The sequence below is a fragment of the Salmo salar genome, chromosome ssa27 (assembly GCF_905237065.1).
Source record: "Salmo salar chromosome ssa27, Ssal_v3.1, whole genome shotgun sequence".
Lineage (NCBI taxonomy): Eukaryota > Metazoa > Chordata > Actinopteri > Salmoniformes > Salmonidae > Salmo > Salmo salar.
This window is the reverse complement of record NC_059468.1, coordinates 15,277,699-15,296,247: the sequence shown is the minus strand read 5'-3', so window position 1 is coordinate 15,296,247 and position 18,549 is coordinate 15,277,699. Positions and strand designations below refer to the sequence as shown.

General features: G+C 43.0%; 1 protein-coding gene across 1 annotated transcript; it reads left to right on the top strand.

The window, feature by feature from the left end:
- Nucleotides 1–389: 389 nt before the first annotated feature.
- On the top strand, nt 390–14,847 carry LOC106588561 (DNA-directed RNA polymerase III subunit RPC7-like). The gene is made up of 8 exons (XM_014177694.2): nt 390–609; nt 1,095–1,230; nt 1,597–1,726; nt 2,552–2,620; nt 2,994–3,050; nt 12,692–12,762; nt 12,904–13,023; nt 14,044–14,847. The coding sequence occupies exons 2-8, from the start codon at nt 1,111–1,113 to the stop codon at nt 14,128–14,130; spliced, it is 654 nt and encodes a 217-aa protein (XP_014033169.1). The 5' UTR covers nt 390–609; nt 1,095–1,110; the 3' UTR covers nt 14,131–14,847.
- The last annotated feature ends 3,702 nt before the right edge of the window (nt 14,848–18,549 follow it).

Here is an 18,549-nt window from a genome sequence, read left to right as displayed (position 1 = left end):
AAGCTAACATGCAAATCTAAAATTCACTCCGAACTAAACACCACACCCTCACTTTCTCAAACAATCGTAAATGATTGTACATAAACCATTGGCAAATAAAAAAAGACGCTAGGAATAATAGCGCCATCTGGTGGCAGCACTGGCCGGGCTATTTTGCGGCGAATGAGAAGAGCATTAATGTCTTGTGAGCTGTTTTTCCTTATTACCCAGACAGAAGAATGAATTAATGAACAATTACTACATTTTTTCTATGATATGGCTCACCACAACTGCTAAAAAACACTAACACATTTTTGAGGGGAAATTGTATCATGGTAGATTAATTAAATTGGAAACGATTATTCTATATCAGTACTTGACAGTAGAGCGGAACAATTCCTCACAGAATATGTTTCCTGAGACATTCAAGGCCGACGGAACACACGTTTACTCCCGTGGAAAACATCCGGCAGTCTGCACGTGTGGATTTATTCCTAAAATGTTGAATGTTCTACACTATAAGCTATATGTGTCAAGAGGAAAAGCAACATATGTATTATAGCCTGCAGTTTATTAGAAGGCTCAACCTGCAAGCTTAATTGTTAGCTTCATCGCTATCAAACCATTTAGGTAACGTTAAGTGGAAAAAATACCTATGCCAGAATGACCCTTTGCGGCGAAATATAGCTAGCTTGAATGCCAGCCAATACTAATGTTAGCTAGCTGGCTATACAACAACCACAATGCTGCACTGGAGAGGTCACTGGATGGCAGTTAAAATATCACAGCTAGCTAGCTAGATATTTAGCCTGCTAAAAAATGTGATAGTAATCATGTGTGAAATTAACTCTCGAGAACTCAGGCCCATACAGCAGTCAGTAGGGCAAGGGTGAAATGCTATAGCTACTATAACTAGCTTTCCTATTCTGTATGGACTCCCATGTGGTTATTGAGTGCTAGCTACCTAACTAGTTACTAGCAATCTGTAAACAAAGGTAAATTGGGGCCCAAGTGTTGGGAGCCCTGTCTCAAATGCTAGTTAGATATCCACAATACTGGCTGCTATGTGTGTTTGTTAGGCTACGTCTACTATCAGTTTTCTTTCATGCATTTAGCTACAGACTCATCACCATGGCTGGAAGAGGCAGGGGTCGTGGAAGGGGTCAGATGACCTTCAACCTGGAGGACTTGGGCATAGGAAGGGGAGACAGCCTGCCCCCCACCACCTTTAAGCCCTCACCCCTCTTCCCTGTGAGTGTGCACATGGAGTCAGGGCTTGTATCATAGCCTAGACTCACCTTGCCACTGTTGCTTATAGTGCTCTTGTCTTGACCGTCACAAAATTAAAAGAATTACTGTTATCTAATATTACTAGTAATGTAATGGATACATGTTTTGTTTTTCTCTTAGAGGCATTTTTTCTCTCTGAGGTACAATATGATTTGTATGGACACTGACTGGTTTAAACACACAAGATTGCCTACCATCCTCTAACTGGGTTGCAGTATTTTGAAATACTGTATAGTAATTTAAATGTAGTAATGTCTTTGCTTAGTGCTAGTGTTGTGGCACTATAACAACCCAGCCCCTTGATCTGTTCCCCCTCCTTAACCTCAGCCCATGCCAGTCCAGCCTGTGCCCCTGCAGACAGGAGAGGAGGTGGAGTACATGCTGGCTCTGAAACAGGAGCTGAGGGCTGCCAACAAGACCCTGCCCTTCTACATCAGACGGGCCGCTCCCAAAAGAGGTAAGCCAGCACACACAGGATCGAAGGTGGCGTTAGCGATGCACAAAGTAAACAGCAATGTCAGGCCAATTTCCGCAAACAAGTAAGGGCATTGAAGCGTGAGGCTCTGCCACTTTGGTCCCATAGCTATCATGTTGTAGCTATTGAATTGCACATGCACAGCTACTCTATGATATGATACCCGGTGAGTACATTGTCTTGCATCGCGCTCATCTGCAACATCTGCGGTGCTGCTCGTTGCAATGTCATATTGCCGAGTCTCATTTTAAGGGGTGGAGAAATCGAAGAATGTTATTAACCGTGATTGAGCTAAGTTCCAAATTCATATGGTTAATGTTATTTGTAAACTTTTAAAGATAATTGCAAGTTTTTGTTATGTCGTTTGTCACGCGTGAAATCATTTCGTAAGACTCGAAAGTATGCATCTTAGAAATAGTTTTCACATACAATGTGTATGTGTCTGAACTCAATCAAATACACTTCCCAAAATGTATAAGATCGCTGAAGTACAACCTTTGTTTTTGATTGGCAAATTTAAAAAATGTTCAAAGTCCCTTTAGGTAGCCAATTTATTAGCTGTCCATGGAAACCGGATTGTAAGGGCAAAGCATGTAAATGTTTAAATCAATCTATTATATTATCAAAGTATTCACAATAATCGGATTATTGAATGCATGTAAAAGTACCCAGTTATGACGGATGTTAATGTATGTCAGACAAATGGTATAGAAGGTTTTGTAATGGAGTGTTATCCTTGTTTTCCCTTGCTGGTATTATATGAATAGGACATTGTTAGTTGTAATTATGCTGCTGTTTCCATTGTAGATGTTGATCGCTACTCTGATAAGTACCAGAGCGGAGAGCCCAAGGACAGTGCCATCGAGTGGAGCCCAGGTGAGTGATGATGGGCTGGTTTGTGGAAATACTGGGGGTTAGAATCTGCACCCAACTGATCACAGAACAGTTTTCTCTTTCCTTAACTATTTAGTTCTCTGTACCACTTTCCTGCTGCTAGTAGTCTTCAGTGGCAAAACCTAGCCTAGCCAGGCTGTCAGTCATTTTTCTGGTGCTTTCTTTTGATGCAGTGTTGGTATATGTCCAGCAGATGGTGCCAGACAAGTCCATTTCTGGTCTGAATTTATCAGATTTTTAATCTTGTGGTGTCATTTATTCCTTATACTGTGAATAAGATCCATTATGGTGTGTTTTTTGTGATGTGTATTTTTCTGTGTTAACATGTTTCTCATTTTCTATGGTTCTGTTTCAGACTGGAGCAGATTACCTAAAGAGCTTTGCATTAAAGTGAGGAAGCCTCTGGCTAAAAGTGAGTACTTTGTCTGAAAGGCCTTGAAATTTGTGTGTGGAATTCAAACTTTGTGGAAGCCATGTATTGTTTTCAATTGAGATTTTTTTCCCCCAGATACTCAATAAGTGAACTTTCATCGACATATTTCCTTAGCTACTTACTTTGGCCTTTGAATATCTTGCGAAACAGAGGCCACTTTTGAACCGCTCCCCACCCCTTCTGTCAAGGGCCGTAACCAGGGTTTGAGTTTTAGTGAGGTTCGTTAAAAAAAAACGTTGAAATGCTATTTGATGAACAGCAAAAATGACCCCAGCCATTCTCAACTTGGCTGCTGTAGGTTCGTTCACCTCAGTCGTTTTACAAACACATCGCCTATTAGTTTCATAATTGTAATGTTATGTGAGAAATTGTTCACACTGACATGTAGCGTCATGGACGAAATGAAAACGTATGGCATTTTAGAACTTTGTTTGCATGTTAATCTAGTCCTATAGGGAAGATAGGCCATGTGGAGATGTTCATATTCAAACATATCATAATTTTTGTAAGTTCTTATCTTGTTGGATAAGATAAGTACAGATTTTCTGAGGCCCAAGTTTAGGAAGCACTGTAGTAACTTCTCTCTCTGCTTGCTTCCTCTCTCTCCTCTGCTACCGCCTGCATGAGTTGCAGCCTGCCTCAGCCTCACCACTGAGTGCCACATGCCCACATCACTGTCTGTCTCAGTAGCCTACTCTCTGTAAAGGAAACCTATTATGAGAACGTATTGGTGTATCGTTTGCTCCTGCTGAGGTAGGCTCTGTTTAACGTTAGCCAGTTAGAAGGATGAAGTAAGAAGCTAAGTAATACTAGCCAGAGACCTTCAACGTTACTGCAATAGAAGTCTCTGCCGGCAGCTAGCCACCTAACTGACTGACATTTCAAAAATATATTTTATATTTCACCTTTATTTAACCAGGTCGGCTAGTTGAGAACAAGTTCTCATTTGCAACTGCGAACTGGCCAAGATAAAGCATAGCAATTCGACACATACAACAACACAGAGTTACACATGGAATAAACAAAACATACAGTCAATAATTCAATAGAAAAAAAAGAAAACAAAAAGTCTATATACATTGAGTGCAAATTAGGTAAGATAAGGGAGTTAAGGCAATAAATAGGCCATGGTGGTGAAGTAATTACAATATAGCAAATAAACACTAGAATGGTAGATATGCAGAAGATGAATGTGCAAGTAGAGATACTGGGGTGCAAAGGAGCAAGAAAAATAAATAAATACAGTATGGGGATGAGGTAGATAGATGGGCTGTTTACAGATGGGCTATGTACAGGTGCAGTGATCTGTGAGCTGCTCTGACAGCTGGTGCTTAAAGCTAGTGAGGGAGATATGAATCTCCAGCTTCAGTTATTTTTGCAGTTCGTTCCAGTCATTTGCAGCAGAGAACTGGAAGGAAAGGCGACCAAAGGGGGAATTGGCTTTGGGGGTGACCAGTGAGATATACCTGCTGGAGCACGTGCTGCAGGTGGGTGCTGCTATGGTGACCAGTGAGCTGAGATAAGGCGGGGCTTTACCTAGCAGAGACTTGTAGATAACCTGTAGCCAGTGGGTTTGGCGACGAGTATGAAGCAAAGGCCAACCAACGAGAGCGTACAGGTCGCAGTGGTGGGTAGTATTTGGGGCTTTGGTGACAAAACGGATGGCACTGTGATAGACTGCATCCAATTTGTTGAGTAGAGTGTTGGAGGCTATTTTATAGATGACATCACCGAAGTGGAGGATCGGTAGGATGGTCAGTTTTACGAGGGTATGTTTGGCAGCATCAGTGAAGGATGCTTTGTTGCGATATAGGAAGCCGATTCTAGATTTAATTTGGGATTGGAGATGCTTAATGTGAGTCTGGAAGGAGAGTTTACAGTCTAACCAGAAGCCTAGGTATTTGTAGTTGTGCACATATTCTAAGTCAGAGCCGTCCAGAGTAGTGATGCTGGACGTGCGGGCAGTGATCGATTAAATAGCATGCATTTAGTTTTACTTGCATTTAAGAGCAGTTGGAGGCCACGGAAGGAGAGTTGTATGGCATTGAAGCTAGTCTGGAGGTTAGTTAACACAGTGTCCAAAGAGTGGCCAGAAGTATACAGAATGGTGTCGTCTGCGTAGAGGTGGATCAGAGAATCACCAGCAGCAAGAGCGACATCATTGATGTATACAGAGAAGAGAGTCGGCACGAGAATTGAACCCTGTGGCATCCCCATAGAGACTGCCAGAGGTCCGGACCACAGGCCCTCCGATTTGACACACTGAACTCTATCAGAGAAGTAGTTGGTAAACCAGGCGAGGCAATCATTTGAGAATCCAAGGCTGTCGAGTCTGCCATTAAGAATGTGGTGATTGACAGAGTCGAAAGCCTTGGCCAGGTCGATGAATACGGCTGCACAGTAATGTCTCTTATCGATGGCGGTTATGATATCGTTTAGGACCTTGAGCGTGGCTAAGGTGCACCCATGACCAGCTCTGAATCCAGATTGCATAGCGGAGAAGGTACGGTGGGATTCGAAATGGTCGGTAATCTGTTTGTTAACTTGGCTTTCGAAGACCTTAGAAAGACAGGGTAGGATAGATATAGGTCTGTAGAAGTTTGGGTCTAGAGTGTCACCCCCTTTGAAGAGGGGGATGACCGCGGCAGCTTTCCAATCTTTGGGAATCTCAGACGATACGAAAGAGAGGTTGAACAGGCTAGTAATAGGGGTTGCAACAATTTCAGCAGATAATTTTAGAAAGAGAGGGTCCAGATTGTCTAGCCCAGCTGATTTGTAGGGGTCCAGATTTTGCAGCTCTTTCAGAACATCAGCTGTCTGGATTTGGGTGAAGAAGAAATGGGGGGGGGCTTGGGCGGGTTGCTGTGGAGGGTGCTGGGTAGTTGACCGGGGTAGCCAGGTGGAAAGCATGGCCAGCTGTAGAGAAATGCTTATTGAAATTCTCAATTATAGTGGATTTATCGGTGGTAACAGTGTTTCCTAGCCTCAGAGCAGTGGGCAGATGGGAGGAGGTGCTCTTATTCTCCATGGACTTTACAGTGTCCCAGAACTTTTTTGAGTTTGTACTACAGGATGCAAATTTCTGCTTGAAAAACCTAGCCTTAGCTTTCCTAACTGCCTGTGTATATTTGTTCCTAACTTCCCTGAGAAGTTGCATATCACGGGGGCTATTCGATGCTAATGCAGAACGCCACAGGATGTTTTTGTGCTGGTCAAGGGCAGACAGGTCTGGAGTGAACCAAGGACTATATCTATTCCTAGTTCTACATTTTTTGAATGGGGCATGCTTATTTAAGATGGTGAGGAAGGCACTTTTAAAGAATAACCAGGCACCACTGTAGCCAGACACGAATAACCAGGCATCCTCAACTGACGGGATGAGGTCAGTGTCATTCCAGGATACCCCGGCCAGGTCGATTAGAAAGGCCTGCTCGCAGAAGTGTTTTAGGGAGCGTTTGACAGTGATGAGGGGTGGTCGTTTGATCGCAGACCCATTACGGATGCAGGCAATGAGGCAGTGATCGCTGAGATCTTGATTGAAAACAGCAGAGGTGTATTTGGAGGGCGAGTTAGTTAGGATGATATCTATGAGGGTGCCCGTGTTTACGAATTTGGGGTTGTACCTGGTAGATTCATTGATAATTTGTGTTAGATTATAGGATGGCCGGGGTGTTAAGCATGTCCCAGTTAAGGTCACCTAGTAGTACGAGCTCAGAAGATAGGTGGGGGGCAATCAATTCACATATGGTATCGAGGGCACAGCTGGGGGCAGAGGGTGGTCTGTAGCAAGCGGCAACAGTGAGAGACTTGTTTCTGGAAAGGTGAATTTTTAGAAGTAGAAGCTCGAATTGTTTGGGTACAGACCTGGATAGTAAAACAGAACTCTGCAGGCTATCTCTGCAGTAGATTGCAACACCGCCCCCTTTGTCAGTTCGATCTTGGCGGAAGATGTTATAGTTAGGGATGGAGATTTCAGGGTTTTTGGTGGTTTTCCTAAGAAAGGATTCAGACACGGCTAAGACATCCGGGTCGGCAGAGTGTGCTAATGCAGTGAGTAAAACAAACTTAGGTAGTAGGCTTCTAATGTTAACATGCATGAAACCAAGGCTTTTACGGTTACAGAAGTCAACAAATGAGAGCACCTGGGGAGTGGGAGTGGAGCTAGGCACTGCAGGACCTGGATTAACCTCTACATCACCAGAGGAGAAGTAGGATAAGGGTACGGCTAAAGGCTATATAAACTGGCCGTCTAGCACATTTGGAACAGAGAGTAAAAGGAGCAGGTTTCTGGGCATGATACCATAGATTCAAGGCATAGTGTACAGACAAAGGTAAAGCAGGATGTGAGTACATTGGAGGTAAACGTAGGCATTGAGTAATGATGAGAGAGATATAGTCTCTAGAGACGTTTAAAACAGGTGATGTCATCGCATATGTAGGAGGTGGAACAACATGGTTGGTTAAGGCATATTGAGCAGGGCTAGAGGCTCGACAGTGAAATAAGACAGTAATCACTAACCAGGACAGTAATGGACGAGGCATATTGATATTAGAGAGAAGCATGTGTAGCCAAGTGATCATATGGGTCCAGTGAGTGGTTGGCTGGCTGGGGACACTGTGATTCAGACAGTTAGCAGGGCGGGGCTAATAAGCTATTTACCAGTGACTATTTACCAGTTGTGCATTATCCGAGAGTGAGTTTTTGTTTGGGGGATGTCTGTAGATACGAACGGAGTCGCGAGATGGTTTTAAAATTGCCTTTTTTCAGAAATCTCGCTTATGCACTTTCAGCAGCATCTTTTCTTGTTTACTTGAGCTGACTGTGGGCTTGGGTAGTCCGTTTCACGTCTCAGGCCCTCGTGAGGCCTGTGCCACGAGAGGGTGGAGTTAGCCTTTTGAGAGACTGGTGAATGTTCTCCTAAAAAAGGCAAATCTAGTGAACATAACGAACAAACCGCTGTTCATGATTCCACTCGTTCACATAGAGGCAGGCGCGATTAGAACGTTGTCAGATAAAAAATAAGCGTTCTGAGTTTTAATCAATGCTTGGAGAAATATTTTGATGTTGACCCGTAATAGATTATCTTTATTGTGTACAAAATGCTCTAAATATACAAAACAATAAACATAGCTTTCACCTGGTCAGTCTATGATCCCTGACATCACACTTGTTAAATCCACTTCAATCCGTGTAGATGAAGGGGAAGAGACAGGTTAAAGAAGGATTTTTTAAGCCTTGAAACAGTTGAAACATGGATTGTGTTTGTGTGTGTGCATCCAGAGGTTGAATGGGCAAGACAAAATATTTAAGTGGCTTTGAACGTGGTATGGTAGTAGGTGCCAGACGCACTGGTTTGTGTCAAGAACTGCAACGCTGCTGGGTTTTTCATGCTCAACTGTTTCCTGTGTGTATCAAGAATGGTCCACTACCCAAAGGACATCCAGCTATACTCAGTATATACAGTGTATTCGTAAGGTATTCAGACCCCTTCCCTTGTTCCACTTTTTGTTACGTTACAGCCTTATTCTCCAGAGAATCTCTGGAGCTCTGTCAGAGTGACCATCGGGTTCTTGGTTACATCCCTTACCAAGGCACTTCTCCTCTGATTGCTCAGTTTGGCCGGCCGGCCGGCTCTAGGAAGAGTCTTTGTGGTTTCAAACTTCATCCATTTAAGAATGATAGAGGCCACTGTGTTCTTGGGGACCTTCAATGCTGCAGACATTTTTTGGTACCCTTCCCCAGATCTGTGCCTCGACACAATCCTGTCTCAGAGCTCTACGGACAATTCCTTTGACCTCAAGGCTTGGTTTTTGCTCTGACGTGCACTTTTAACTGTGGGACCTTTATATAGACAGTTGTGTGCCTTTCCAAATCCTGTCCAATTGAATTCACCACAGGTGGACTCCAATCAAGTTGTAGAAACATCTCAAGGATGATCAATGGAAATAGGATGCATCTGAGCTCAATTTCGAGTCTCATATCAAAGGGTCTGAATACATATGTGTATAAGGTATTTCAGTTTTTTTTATTTTTAATACATCTGTAAAAAAAAAAATCTAAAAACCTGTTATCCATTTGTCGTTATGGGGTATTGTGTGAGGACATTTTTATTTAATCAATTTTAGAATAAGGCTGTAACATAACAAAATGTGGAAAAGATCAAAGGGTCTAAATACTTACCTCAGCCAAATACATTTGAACTACATTTTTCACATTCCTGACATTTAAACCTAGTATGAATTCCCTGTCTTAGGTCAGTTAGGATCACCACTTTATTTTAAGAATGTGAAATGTCAGAATAATAGTTGAGAGAGTGATTTATTTCAGCTTTTATTTCTTTCATCACATTCCCAGTGGGTCAGAAGTTTACATACACTCAATTAGTATTTGGTAGCATTGCCTTTAAATTGTTTAACTTGGGTCAAACGTTTCGGGTAGCCTTCCGCAAGCTTCCCACAATAAGTTGGGTGAATTTTGGCCCATTCCTCCTGACAGAGCTGGTGTAACTGAGTCAGGTTTGTAGGCCTCCTTGCTCGCACAAGCTTTTTCAGTTCCGACCACACATTTTCTATAGGATTGAGGTCAGGGCTTTGTGATGGCCACTCCAATACTTTGACTTTGTTGTTCTTAAGCCATTTTGCCACAACTTTGGAAGTATGCTTGGGGTCATTTTCAATTTGGAAGACCCTATTGCGACCAAGCTTTAAATTCCTGATTGATGTCTTGAGATGCTGCTTCAATAAATCCACATATTTTTCCTCCCTCATGATGCCATCTATTTTGTGAAGTGCACTTGTCCCTCCTGCAGCAAAGCACCCCCACAACATGATGTTGCCACTTCCGTGCTTCACGGTTGGGATGGTGTTCTTCGGCTTACAAGCCTCCCCCTTTTTCCTCCAAACATAATGATGGTCATTATGGCCAAACAGTTATATTTTTGTTTCATCAGACCAGAGGACAATTATCCAAAAAGTACGATCTTTCTCCCCATGTGCAGTTGCAAACCGTAGTCTGGCTTTTTTATGGCGTTTTGGAGCAGTGGCTTCTTCCTTGCTGAGCGGCCTTTCAGGTTATGTCTATATAGGACTCGTTTTACTGTGGATATAGATACTTTTGTACCTGTTTTCTTCCAGCATCTTTACAAGATCCTTTGCTGTTGTTCCGGGATTGATTTGCACTTTTCGCACCAAAGTACGTTCATCTCTAGGAGACAGAACGCGTCTCCTTCCTGAGCGGTATGACGGCTGCGTGGTCCCATGGTGTTTATACTTGCGTACTATTGTTTGTACAGATGAACGTGGTACATTCAGGCGTTGGGAAATGGCTTCCAAGAATGAGGTCTTGGCTGATTTCTTTTGATTTTCCCATGATGTCAAGCAAAGAGGCACTGAATTTGAAGGTAGGCCTTGAAATTCATCCACAGGTACACCTCCAATTGACTCAAATGATGTCAATTAGCCTATCAGAAGCTTCTAACGCCATGACATCATTTTCTGGAATTTTCCAAGCTGTTTAAAGGCACAGTCAACTTAGTGTATGTAAACTTCTGACCCACTGGAATTGTGATACAGTGAATTATAAGTGAAATAATCTGTCTGTAAACAATTGTTGGAAAAATGACGTAACTGATGTCGTAACCGACTTGCCAAACTAACTACTAAGAAATTTGTGGAGTGGTTGAAAAACGAGTTATAATGACTCTAACCTAAGTGTATGTATACTTCCGACTTCAACTGTGTGTGTGTGTGTGTGTATATATATATATATACTGCTCAAAAAATAAAGGGAACACTTAAACAACACATCCTAGATCTGAATGAAAGAAATAATCTTATTAAATACTTTTTTCTTTACATAGTTGAATGTGCTGACAACAAAATCACACAAAAATAATCAATGGAAATCCAATTTATCAACCCATGGAGGTCTGGATTTGGAGTCACACTCAAAATTAAAGTGGAAAACCACACTACAGGCTGATCCAACTTTGATGTAATGTCCTTAAAACAAGTCAAAAGGAGGCTCAGTAGTGTGTGTGGCCTCCATGTGCCTGTATGACCTCCCTACAACGCCTGGGCATGCTCCTGATGAGGTGGTGGATGGTCTCCTGGGGGATCTCCTCCCAGACCTGGACTAAAGCATCCGCCAAATCCTGGACAGTCTGTGGTGCAACGTGGCGTTGGTGGATGGAGCGAGACATGATGTCCCAGATGTGCTCAATTGGATTCAGGTCTGGGGAATGGGCGGGCCAGTCATCAATGCCTTCCTCTTGCAGGAACTGCTGACACACTCCAGCCACATGAGGTCTAGCATTGTCTTGCATTAGGAGGAACCCAGGGCCAACCGCACCAGCATATGGTCTCACAAGGGGTCTGGGGATCTCATCTCGGTACCTAATGGCAGTCAGGCTACCTCTGGCGAGCACATGGAGGGCTGTGCGGCCCCCCAAAGAAATGCCACCCCACACCATGACTGACCCACCGCCAAACCGGTCATGCTGCAGGATTTTGCAGGCAGCAGAACGTTTTCCACGGCGTCTCCAGACTCTGTCACGTCTGTCACGTGCTCAGTGTGAACCTGCTTTCATCTGTGAAGAGCACAGGGCGCCAGTGGCGAATTTGCCAATCTTGGTGTTCTCTGGCAAATGCCAAACGTCCTGCACGGTGTTGGGCTGTAAGCACAACCCCCACCTGTGGACGTCGGGCCCTCATACCACCCTCATGGAGTCTGTTTCTGACCGTTTGAGGCCTGCTGGAGGTCATTTTGCAGGGCTCTGGCAGTGCTCCTCCTGCTCCTCCTTGCACAAAGGCGGAGGTAGCGGTCCTGCTGCTGGGTTGTTGCCCTCCTACGGCCTCCTCCACATCTCCTGATGTACTGGCCTGTCTCCTGGTAGCGCCTCCATGCTCTGGACACTACGCTGACAGACACAGCAAACCTTCTTGCCACAGCTCGCATTGATGTGCCATCCTGGATGAGCTGCACTACCTGAGCCACTTGTGTGGGTTGTAGACTCCATCTCATGCTACCACTAGAGTGAAAGCACCGCCAGCATTCAAAAGTGACCAAAACATCAGCCAGGAAGCATAGGAACTGAGAAGTGGTCTGTGGTCCCCACCTGCAGAACCACTCCTTTATTGGGGGTGTCTTGCTAATTGCCTATAATGTCCACCTGTTGTCTATTCCATTTGCACAACAGCATGTGAAATGTATTGTCCATCAGTGTTGCTTCCTAAGTGGACAGTTTGATTTCACAGAAGTGTGATTGACTTGGAGTTACATTGTGTTGTTTAAGTGTTCCCTTTATTTTTTTGAGCAGTGTATATATATATATATATATATATGTGTGTGTGTGTGTGTTTTTATGTGTGTGTATGTATAGATATAAATCTCTATATATGTATATATACACACATATATATGTATGTGTGTGTGTATATATATTTTTATATATAGATAGATAGATTTATTTATTAGAAAAGATTTGCGAGGTACTGACCTATGTGTTCTCATATGTGGTTACGGCCATACTTCTGTCTTGTGCCATTTGTTGCCATGTCTGTTCTCCATCTTTATTTACTTACTTTTGGGTTAACCTTCATGTTCCATTCTTCTCTTCTAGGACATCCACCCCAAGTTAAACAGCCAAAGAAACCTCTTGTGGGAAAAGAGGAGATTCTCACCAAGCTGGAGGTAGGATACTACAGAAATTAATAACCTTTCTTCAAAAGACTAGAGGTCATACTTTTATTCCTTTTAGTTACTCCTAATTAAGGGAGATTTGCATATACCCTGCTCTGGTTTTGATGTTTCGTGGAAATTACCACTCTTCAGACTCTCGAAAAGAAAGAAGAGGCGGTGAACTCTGAGGAAGAGGAAGACGGAGAGAAAAAGAAGACGAACGAGGAAGAAGAACAGGCAGAGGAAGAGGACTACGAGGAAGACTTTGAAGAGGTAAGGGGTAATGGCGACTGTTGCGGCCCATTACATTTTGTAACCGTCTCCTCTTTGAACCTGATTGTTATGGTCAGGATTTTAGTGGTAAAAAATGGGTGAAATGCCAGTCGAGATAATGGGCGGCGAGTAACACTGATGCTAACAACACTCATTTATCATAATAGCTACTCAAACGCTATTCACAAAATATATAAGTTCATAAAAGGTGTTTAAGGTGTGTTTAGGCTCCATAAAATCCCCACCTTCTCATCAGAGGTCCATTAGCTGGTAATAGCCGTCTTTTGGTCGCTAAAACCCCCCCATAAAAGCCGACAATAAAAACATTGCCGGACATATCGTCCAGCAGAAAATATCCTGATGAAAATACATATCTTCTATAAGCCACATTGGCTATGCATGGAGATTGGTTCAGGTTGTCTTTCAATCATCAGTCGACTATTCCTGTCTGTCTTGAGCTCGCGCTCTAGTTTGCAAACTTGCCACATTCTATTAATTGGATCCGGCCTTCAGTTTCCCGTGCTATTGAGTTTGTGACAGACATGGCTGTATTTACTCAGGCCATAAGTGTTCTATGATGTTTTGCGAGACTCACCTCTCCAAAAGAGGACTCACTGAAATGTCATACAAGTTCACAAAGGGGGAGTATTTTGATTAAGTAAGATGCCTTCCTCTAATGAATGGTTGAATAGCTATGTCAAACATGCTAAAAACAGCACAAATTAAACTAGCTAGCTACTATACCAAGAAACTACAGACAAGTGGGAAAATGAAGCGACACTGAAACAGAGAATGTTGACAAGCTAGCGGGACCGAGGGAGATGTGCATTGTGCATGGAGCCATTGTTCACTTGGTAGGCTATCATTACTCCTTGCATAGCTCAATATTAATTGCAACCGACTCGATTCCATATGTGGTGTCATTTGGCAGTGGGGCACCCTTGCAAATTAAAATCTGGTCTTACAGTGGGTCTCACAAGTTTTTCCTAATGGAAACACTGCTTCTCATCTGTGTTCCAGGATACCGACTACATCATGTCTTACTTTGACAACGGAGAGGAGTTTGGAGGGGACAGCGATGACAACATGGACGAAGCTACTTACTGAGAGACTGTAAGAGTGCTGATAACACTAAATAGACTAGAAGAGGAGGCCTTAAGTAATCCTCCCTGTGGACGCAGTTACAGTATTTGAATTACTTGTGGAGTCATTGGCCATGGTAACAGACATTGAAGGCCTGCTGCTATTCAGCCATGACAGGTATAGTGTAAAACATGGAAAGAACAATATGCTGCTATCTGATAACCTAGGTCCAAGACATGGAAGGTGGTGACTGCTGGTGGAAACAGTTGCTCAATGTAGATGTCTAGAGCGAATACTCAGACTTGTTGTATGTGGTGGTTTAAACTCCCAAAGATACTAACTAGTCATGCTGACTGTTCCCCTTTCTTCAGCTATGTTGAGGTAGTAATGGGAGCAGATTTATTTACAGGCCATTGTTGCCTTTTATAACTTTAATAATAGATTTTATGGTTTAAATTACAAAAATAATGTGCAATTGCAGTGATAGGGTTTTTAGAGTAAAGGCATGTTTTAGAGAAAGGTAATTTAGCTTTTACAATTCCTTGGTGTAACAATCTTTTTTTTTTTAAGTGTATACGACAATCAAAGTTTTTAATTACAGTTTTCAATGTCTTAGCTAATAAAAAAATTACCTTTGTTCATTTTAAATATTGTATTTCTGTAATGTGAAATTTCTGTTATGCGAGTTGAACATTTGAAAGTGTTGAATTTGATTCTCTAAATACATTTTAAAGAACCCAAGCAAATAGTTGTGTTTTGTATCAACCAGCAGATGGCATATTACTCCAAGGTAAATCAAGGGGCGGTTTATGTTCACTGTGTGTAGTTGGTAGGTTACGCAGCTAACAAAAAAAGTTATTCACCATTGCCAAGTAAAAAGCTCCCAGAATGTTTTTTTTTTCTTCTTCTATTTCTACCCTTGAAATAGTGCGATCCTCCATTTCATTGAACAGGGTTTAACATGTTGCCGTCAGCGGTGAAAAGAAAACCCTTAGGGTAGAAAGTTTCCATTGCATAACTAGTTTTGAAAAAAGGCATTGTTTATTTGTTTACTCCCAAGTCTTCTGCTCTCTTACCATTGGATTTTGAGAAATTCTCTATCCAAACATCATCAATAACACTTAAACGGGGTGGCAGGTAGCCTCAAGGTTAAAGTGTTGGGCCAGTAACTTAAAGGTTGTTAGAATCCCAAAGCTGACAAGTTGAAAAATCTGTCGCTGTGCCCTTGAGCAAGGCACTTACCACTAATTGCTCTAGGGACGCTAGACAATGGTGACCCTGGCTGTGACCACACTTCCTGCAGGTGTCTCAGGGGGAGTTTCTGTTACATACTTGTGCGTAACAGGACAAATATAAGCCGTCCCCTCAACTAATAATTATTATAAAAAACAATGCAGTCTGTTTACTACTCATTTAATCATAATTTATAGATCGGCAGGTAAGGGTGCTGTCAAGCGGCTAAATGTGCTTTACCATTCGGCCATCAGATTTGCCACCAATGCTCCTTATAGGACACATCACTGCACTCTATACTCCTCTGTAAACTGGTCATCTCTGTATAACCGTCGCAAGACCCACTGGTTGATGCTTATTTATTAAACCCTCTTAGGCCTCACTCCCCCCTATCTGAGATGTCTACTGCAGCCCCCATCCTCCATACAACACCCGTTCTGCCAGTCACATTCTGTTAAAGGTCCCCAAAGCACACACATCGGTGGGTCGCTCCACTTTTCAGTTCGCTGCAGCTAGCGACTGGAACGAGCTGCAACAAACACTCAAATTGGACAGTTTTATCTCAATCTCTTCATTCGAAGACTCAATCATGGACACTCTTACTGACAGTTGTGGCTGCTTTGCGTGATGTATTGTTGTCTTTACCTTTTTGTGCTGTTGTCTGTCCCCAATAATGTTTGTTCCATGTTTTGTGCTGCTATCATGTTGTGTTGCTATCATGTTGTCATGTTGTGTTGCTACCATGCTGTGTTGTCATGTGTTGCTGCCTTGCTATTTTGTTGTCTTAGGTCTCTCTTTATATAGTGTTGTGTTGTCTCTCTTGTTGTGATATGTTTTGTCCTATATTTATATATATTTTTTATTTTTAGTCCCAGCCCCCGTCCCTGCAGGAGGCCTTTTGGTAGGCCGTCATTGTAAATAAGAGTTTGTTCTTATTAACTGACTTGCCTAGTTAAATAAAGGTGAAATAAATAAAAATGAAAAAGTCCTCAGCAGACAAGTGGGTTAAGACCTTGTGTGATTCATAATCATCGCCACGCAGACCTGACGTGATCCAGACTAGCCTACTGCAGCTGCACTCTATCTCCTCTGCTGCTGGGTGTAAATCAAGGAGGTATACCAAATGCCAAAGATATGCTTTGGTATTTTTGTTTGAGCCATAGCACTTGTCACGTTGTGCACGTATGCAAAATGTGCATGTATGCAAAAGTGTTAGCTTACATGTTGGCATGGTTGTATCTGCGATCTAAGCAGTCCCACTGCGATTGCCTCATTAGAGGCTCTAGGGGCAACCTGGGTCCGGGGCTTTCATGTAGTTGCTAAGGGAAGTGATACCCATTGCTACAGTGTTGGGACCTAGACCTGGGGTTAGTTCCTTTTTAGGAACAGAAGACTAGTCAGCATAGGCTGTGCGCAACAAATTGACCGCTTGTGTGTGTGTGTAAGCCCACTCTGCATAGCCCCCTGGCTGCTGTTTAAAGCAGATACCCATAGACTTCCAGTCATTGCGCATTGGCTCGCAAAACTACCTCAACTTCCTTCGTACTGAACACATAGACATAAAAATGGTATCGGCAAGTTCATCTTGTATCCCTTTTAAGTAGACCAAATGTTTCGGGTGTGGACTTAAACATTTACAGTAGTCCTGCAGTAGCAATGTGGGCTCCCGAGTGGCGCAGCTGTCTAAGGCACTGCATCTCAGTGCTTGAGGCGTCACTACAGACACCCTGGTTCGAATCCAGGCTGTATCACAACCGGCTGTGATTGGGAGTCCCACAGGGCTGCACACAATTGGCCCAGCGTCGTCCGGGATTGGCCGGGGCGAGGGCGTCATTGTAAATAACAATTTGTTCTTAACTGACTTTCCTAATTCATCCTTTCATCCAAGGTGTGGAAAGACATGTAAACAGCACAACTTCCTCACAAGTTTGCATGAACTAACCAGTTGAGCAACACATGTTTCTTCAGATATGGTTAACTTAGCATTGTATTGCCTATGGTAATGTGGTTTAGCCTGAGCTAAGGAGTACAGTTCCTCCAAAGTAATAGTTGCTGCAGTCTACTTGGCTTTCAGTTCAAGTTATCTAGTGTCACGTCTGAAAAGCGCAGCCTAAATTGAGTAATGTTATAGGATGAGTTTCACATCATTAAGCATGTTCGCTCATTTGTGACTTCGCATACACGGACCTAACCCCCGAGCAAAGATGTCCCCTCCTGTTGTTGGCAACTCAAAGCATAGAGCTTGAGCGGGCGGCCTTCACATTCATAAGTTCAGTATGGGAACCATAGAGCCACAGCCAGCGGTAAACAAAGGCAAAGCTCTGTGGGCCTTTCTATTCGTGGTGGCAGCCCCGCCTACTGTCACATACACAGGAGTGAAGGTGACGGTGCTCCTTTGTCGGTTGGTCACACCACCATGAGTTCTGTTTACACACCTGCATATCTCATCTGCTCTTTCTGCCAAATGACTCTTTGTTGTGCAACGTGTTTTTCTTCGAGGGAAGACGGTATACTATACATGTGTGGCCCACGCACAGTTGTCTATAGATTGCACAGGATTGTTCTGGACACCATTTGTTTTAGGGTGAAACACCGCTTTATCAGGGGCTCTGTGCATGCAAAGGTGAAAAATGTATTACATAAAACTCATTCTATGATCTTCGCTGAGTTGGTTCTGCATTTATAATACTGCTGGGGATTAAACTGTTCTCATCTTTGACTCATGTAACTCTTTTGATTGAGGGAAAGAATGTAATTGAGTTTATGATTAAATGTCACCAATTCAGTTTCATCACTTTATTTGAGATTTAACCTAAATAGACGAGGACATGCAAACAAACAGCCTCTTGACTGATTCTGAAGAGTTTGTCGTCAAAATTCGCAGAATTCTCCTTCAAAACAAGGTTGTGTTAATTTGGCACCAAACAGAAAGGGAGTACCTGGGCTGTTGTTAGCAACACAAACGTTTGTTTTCCGTGGCAAAATATTTTCTGTTGCGTGTCCCCAATGAACATAACCATGGACTTGTTCACCACACTCCTTCCATGGGTATCCCACTTTCTGGAATTGAGCCATGCTGCTCCCCCTTGAATCAGGGTCATGGGACGTAACCAGAGAGGATTCTAGTGTCTGGCCAAGCAGGCGACAATTTACAACTCTCGACAGCCCCTACATTAGAACTGCCTACAAGAATGTCAGCCTTATGGAGTG

Bases quoted from the DNA above. Each gene is read 5' to 3' on its own strand.
- LOC106588561 (XM_014177694.2), top strand. From the start codon at position 1,111: ATGGCTGGAAGAGGCAGGGGTCGTGGAAGGGGTCAGATGACCTTCAAC. The intron at 2,621-2,993 runs GTGAGTGATGAT...GTTCTGTTTCAG, and splicing joins TGCCATCGAGTGGAGCCCAG to ACTGGAGCAGATTACCTAAA. The intron at 3,051-12,691 runs GTGAGTACTTTG...CTTCTCTTCTAG, and splicing joins GAGGAAGCCTCTGGCTAAAA to GACATCCACCCCAAGTTAAA.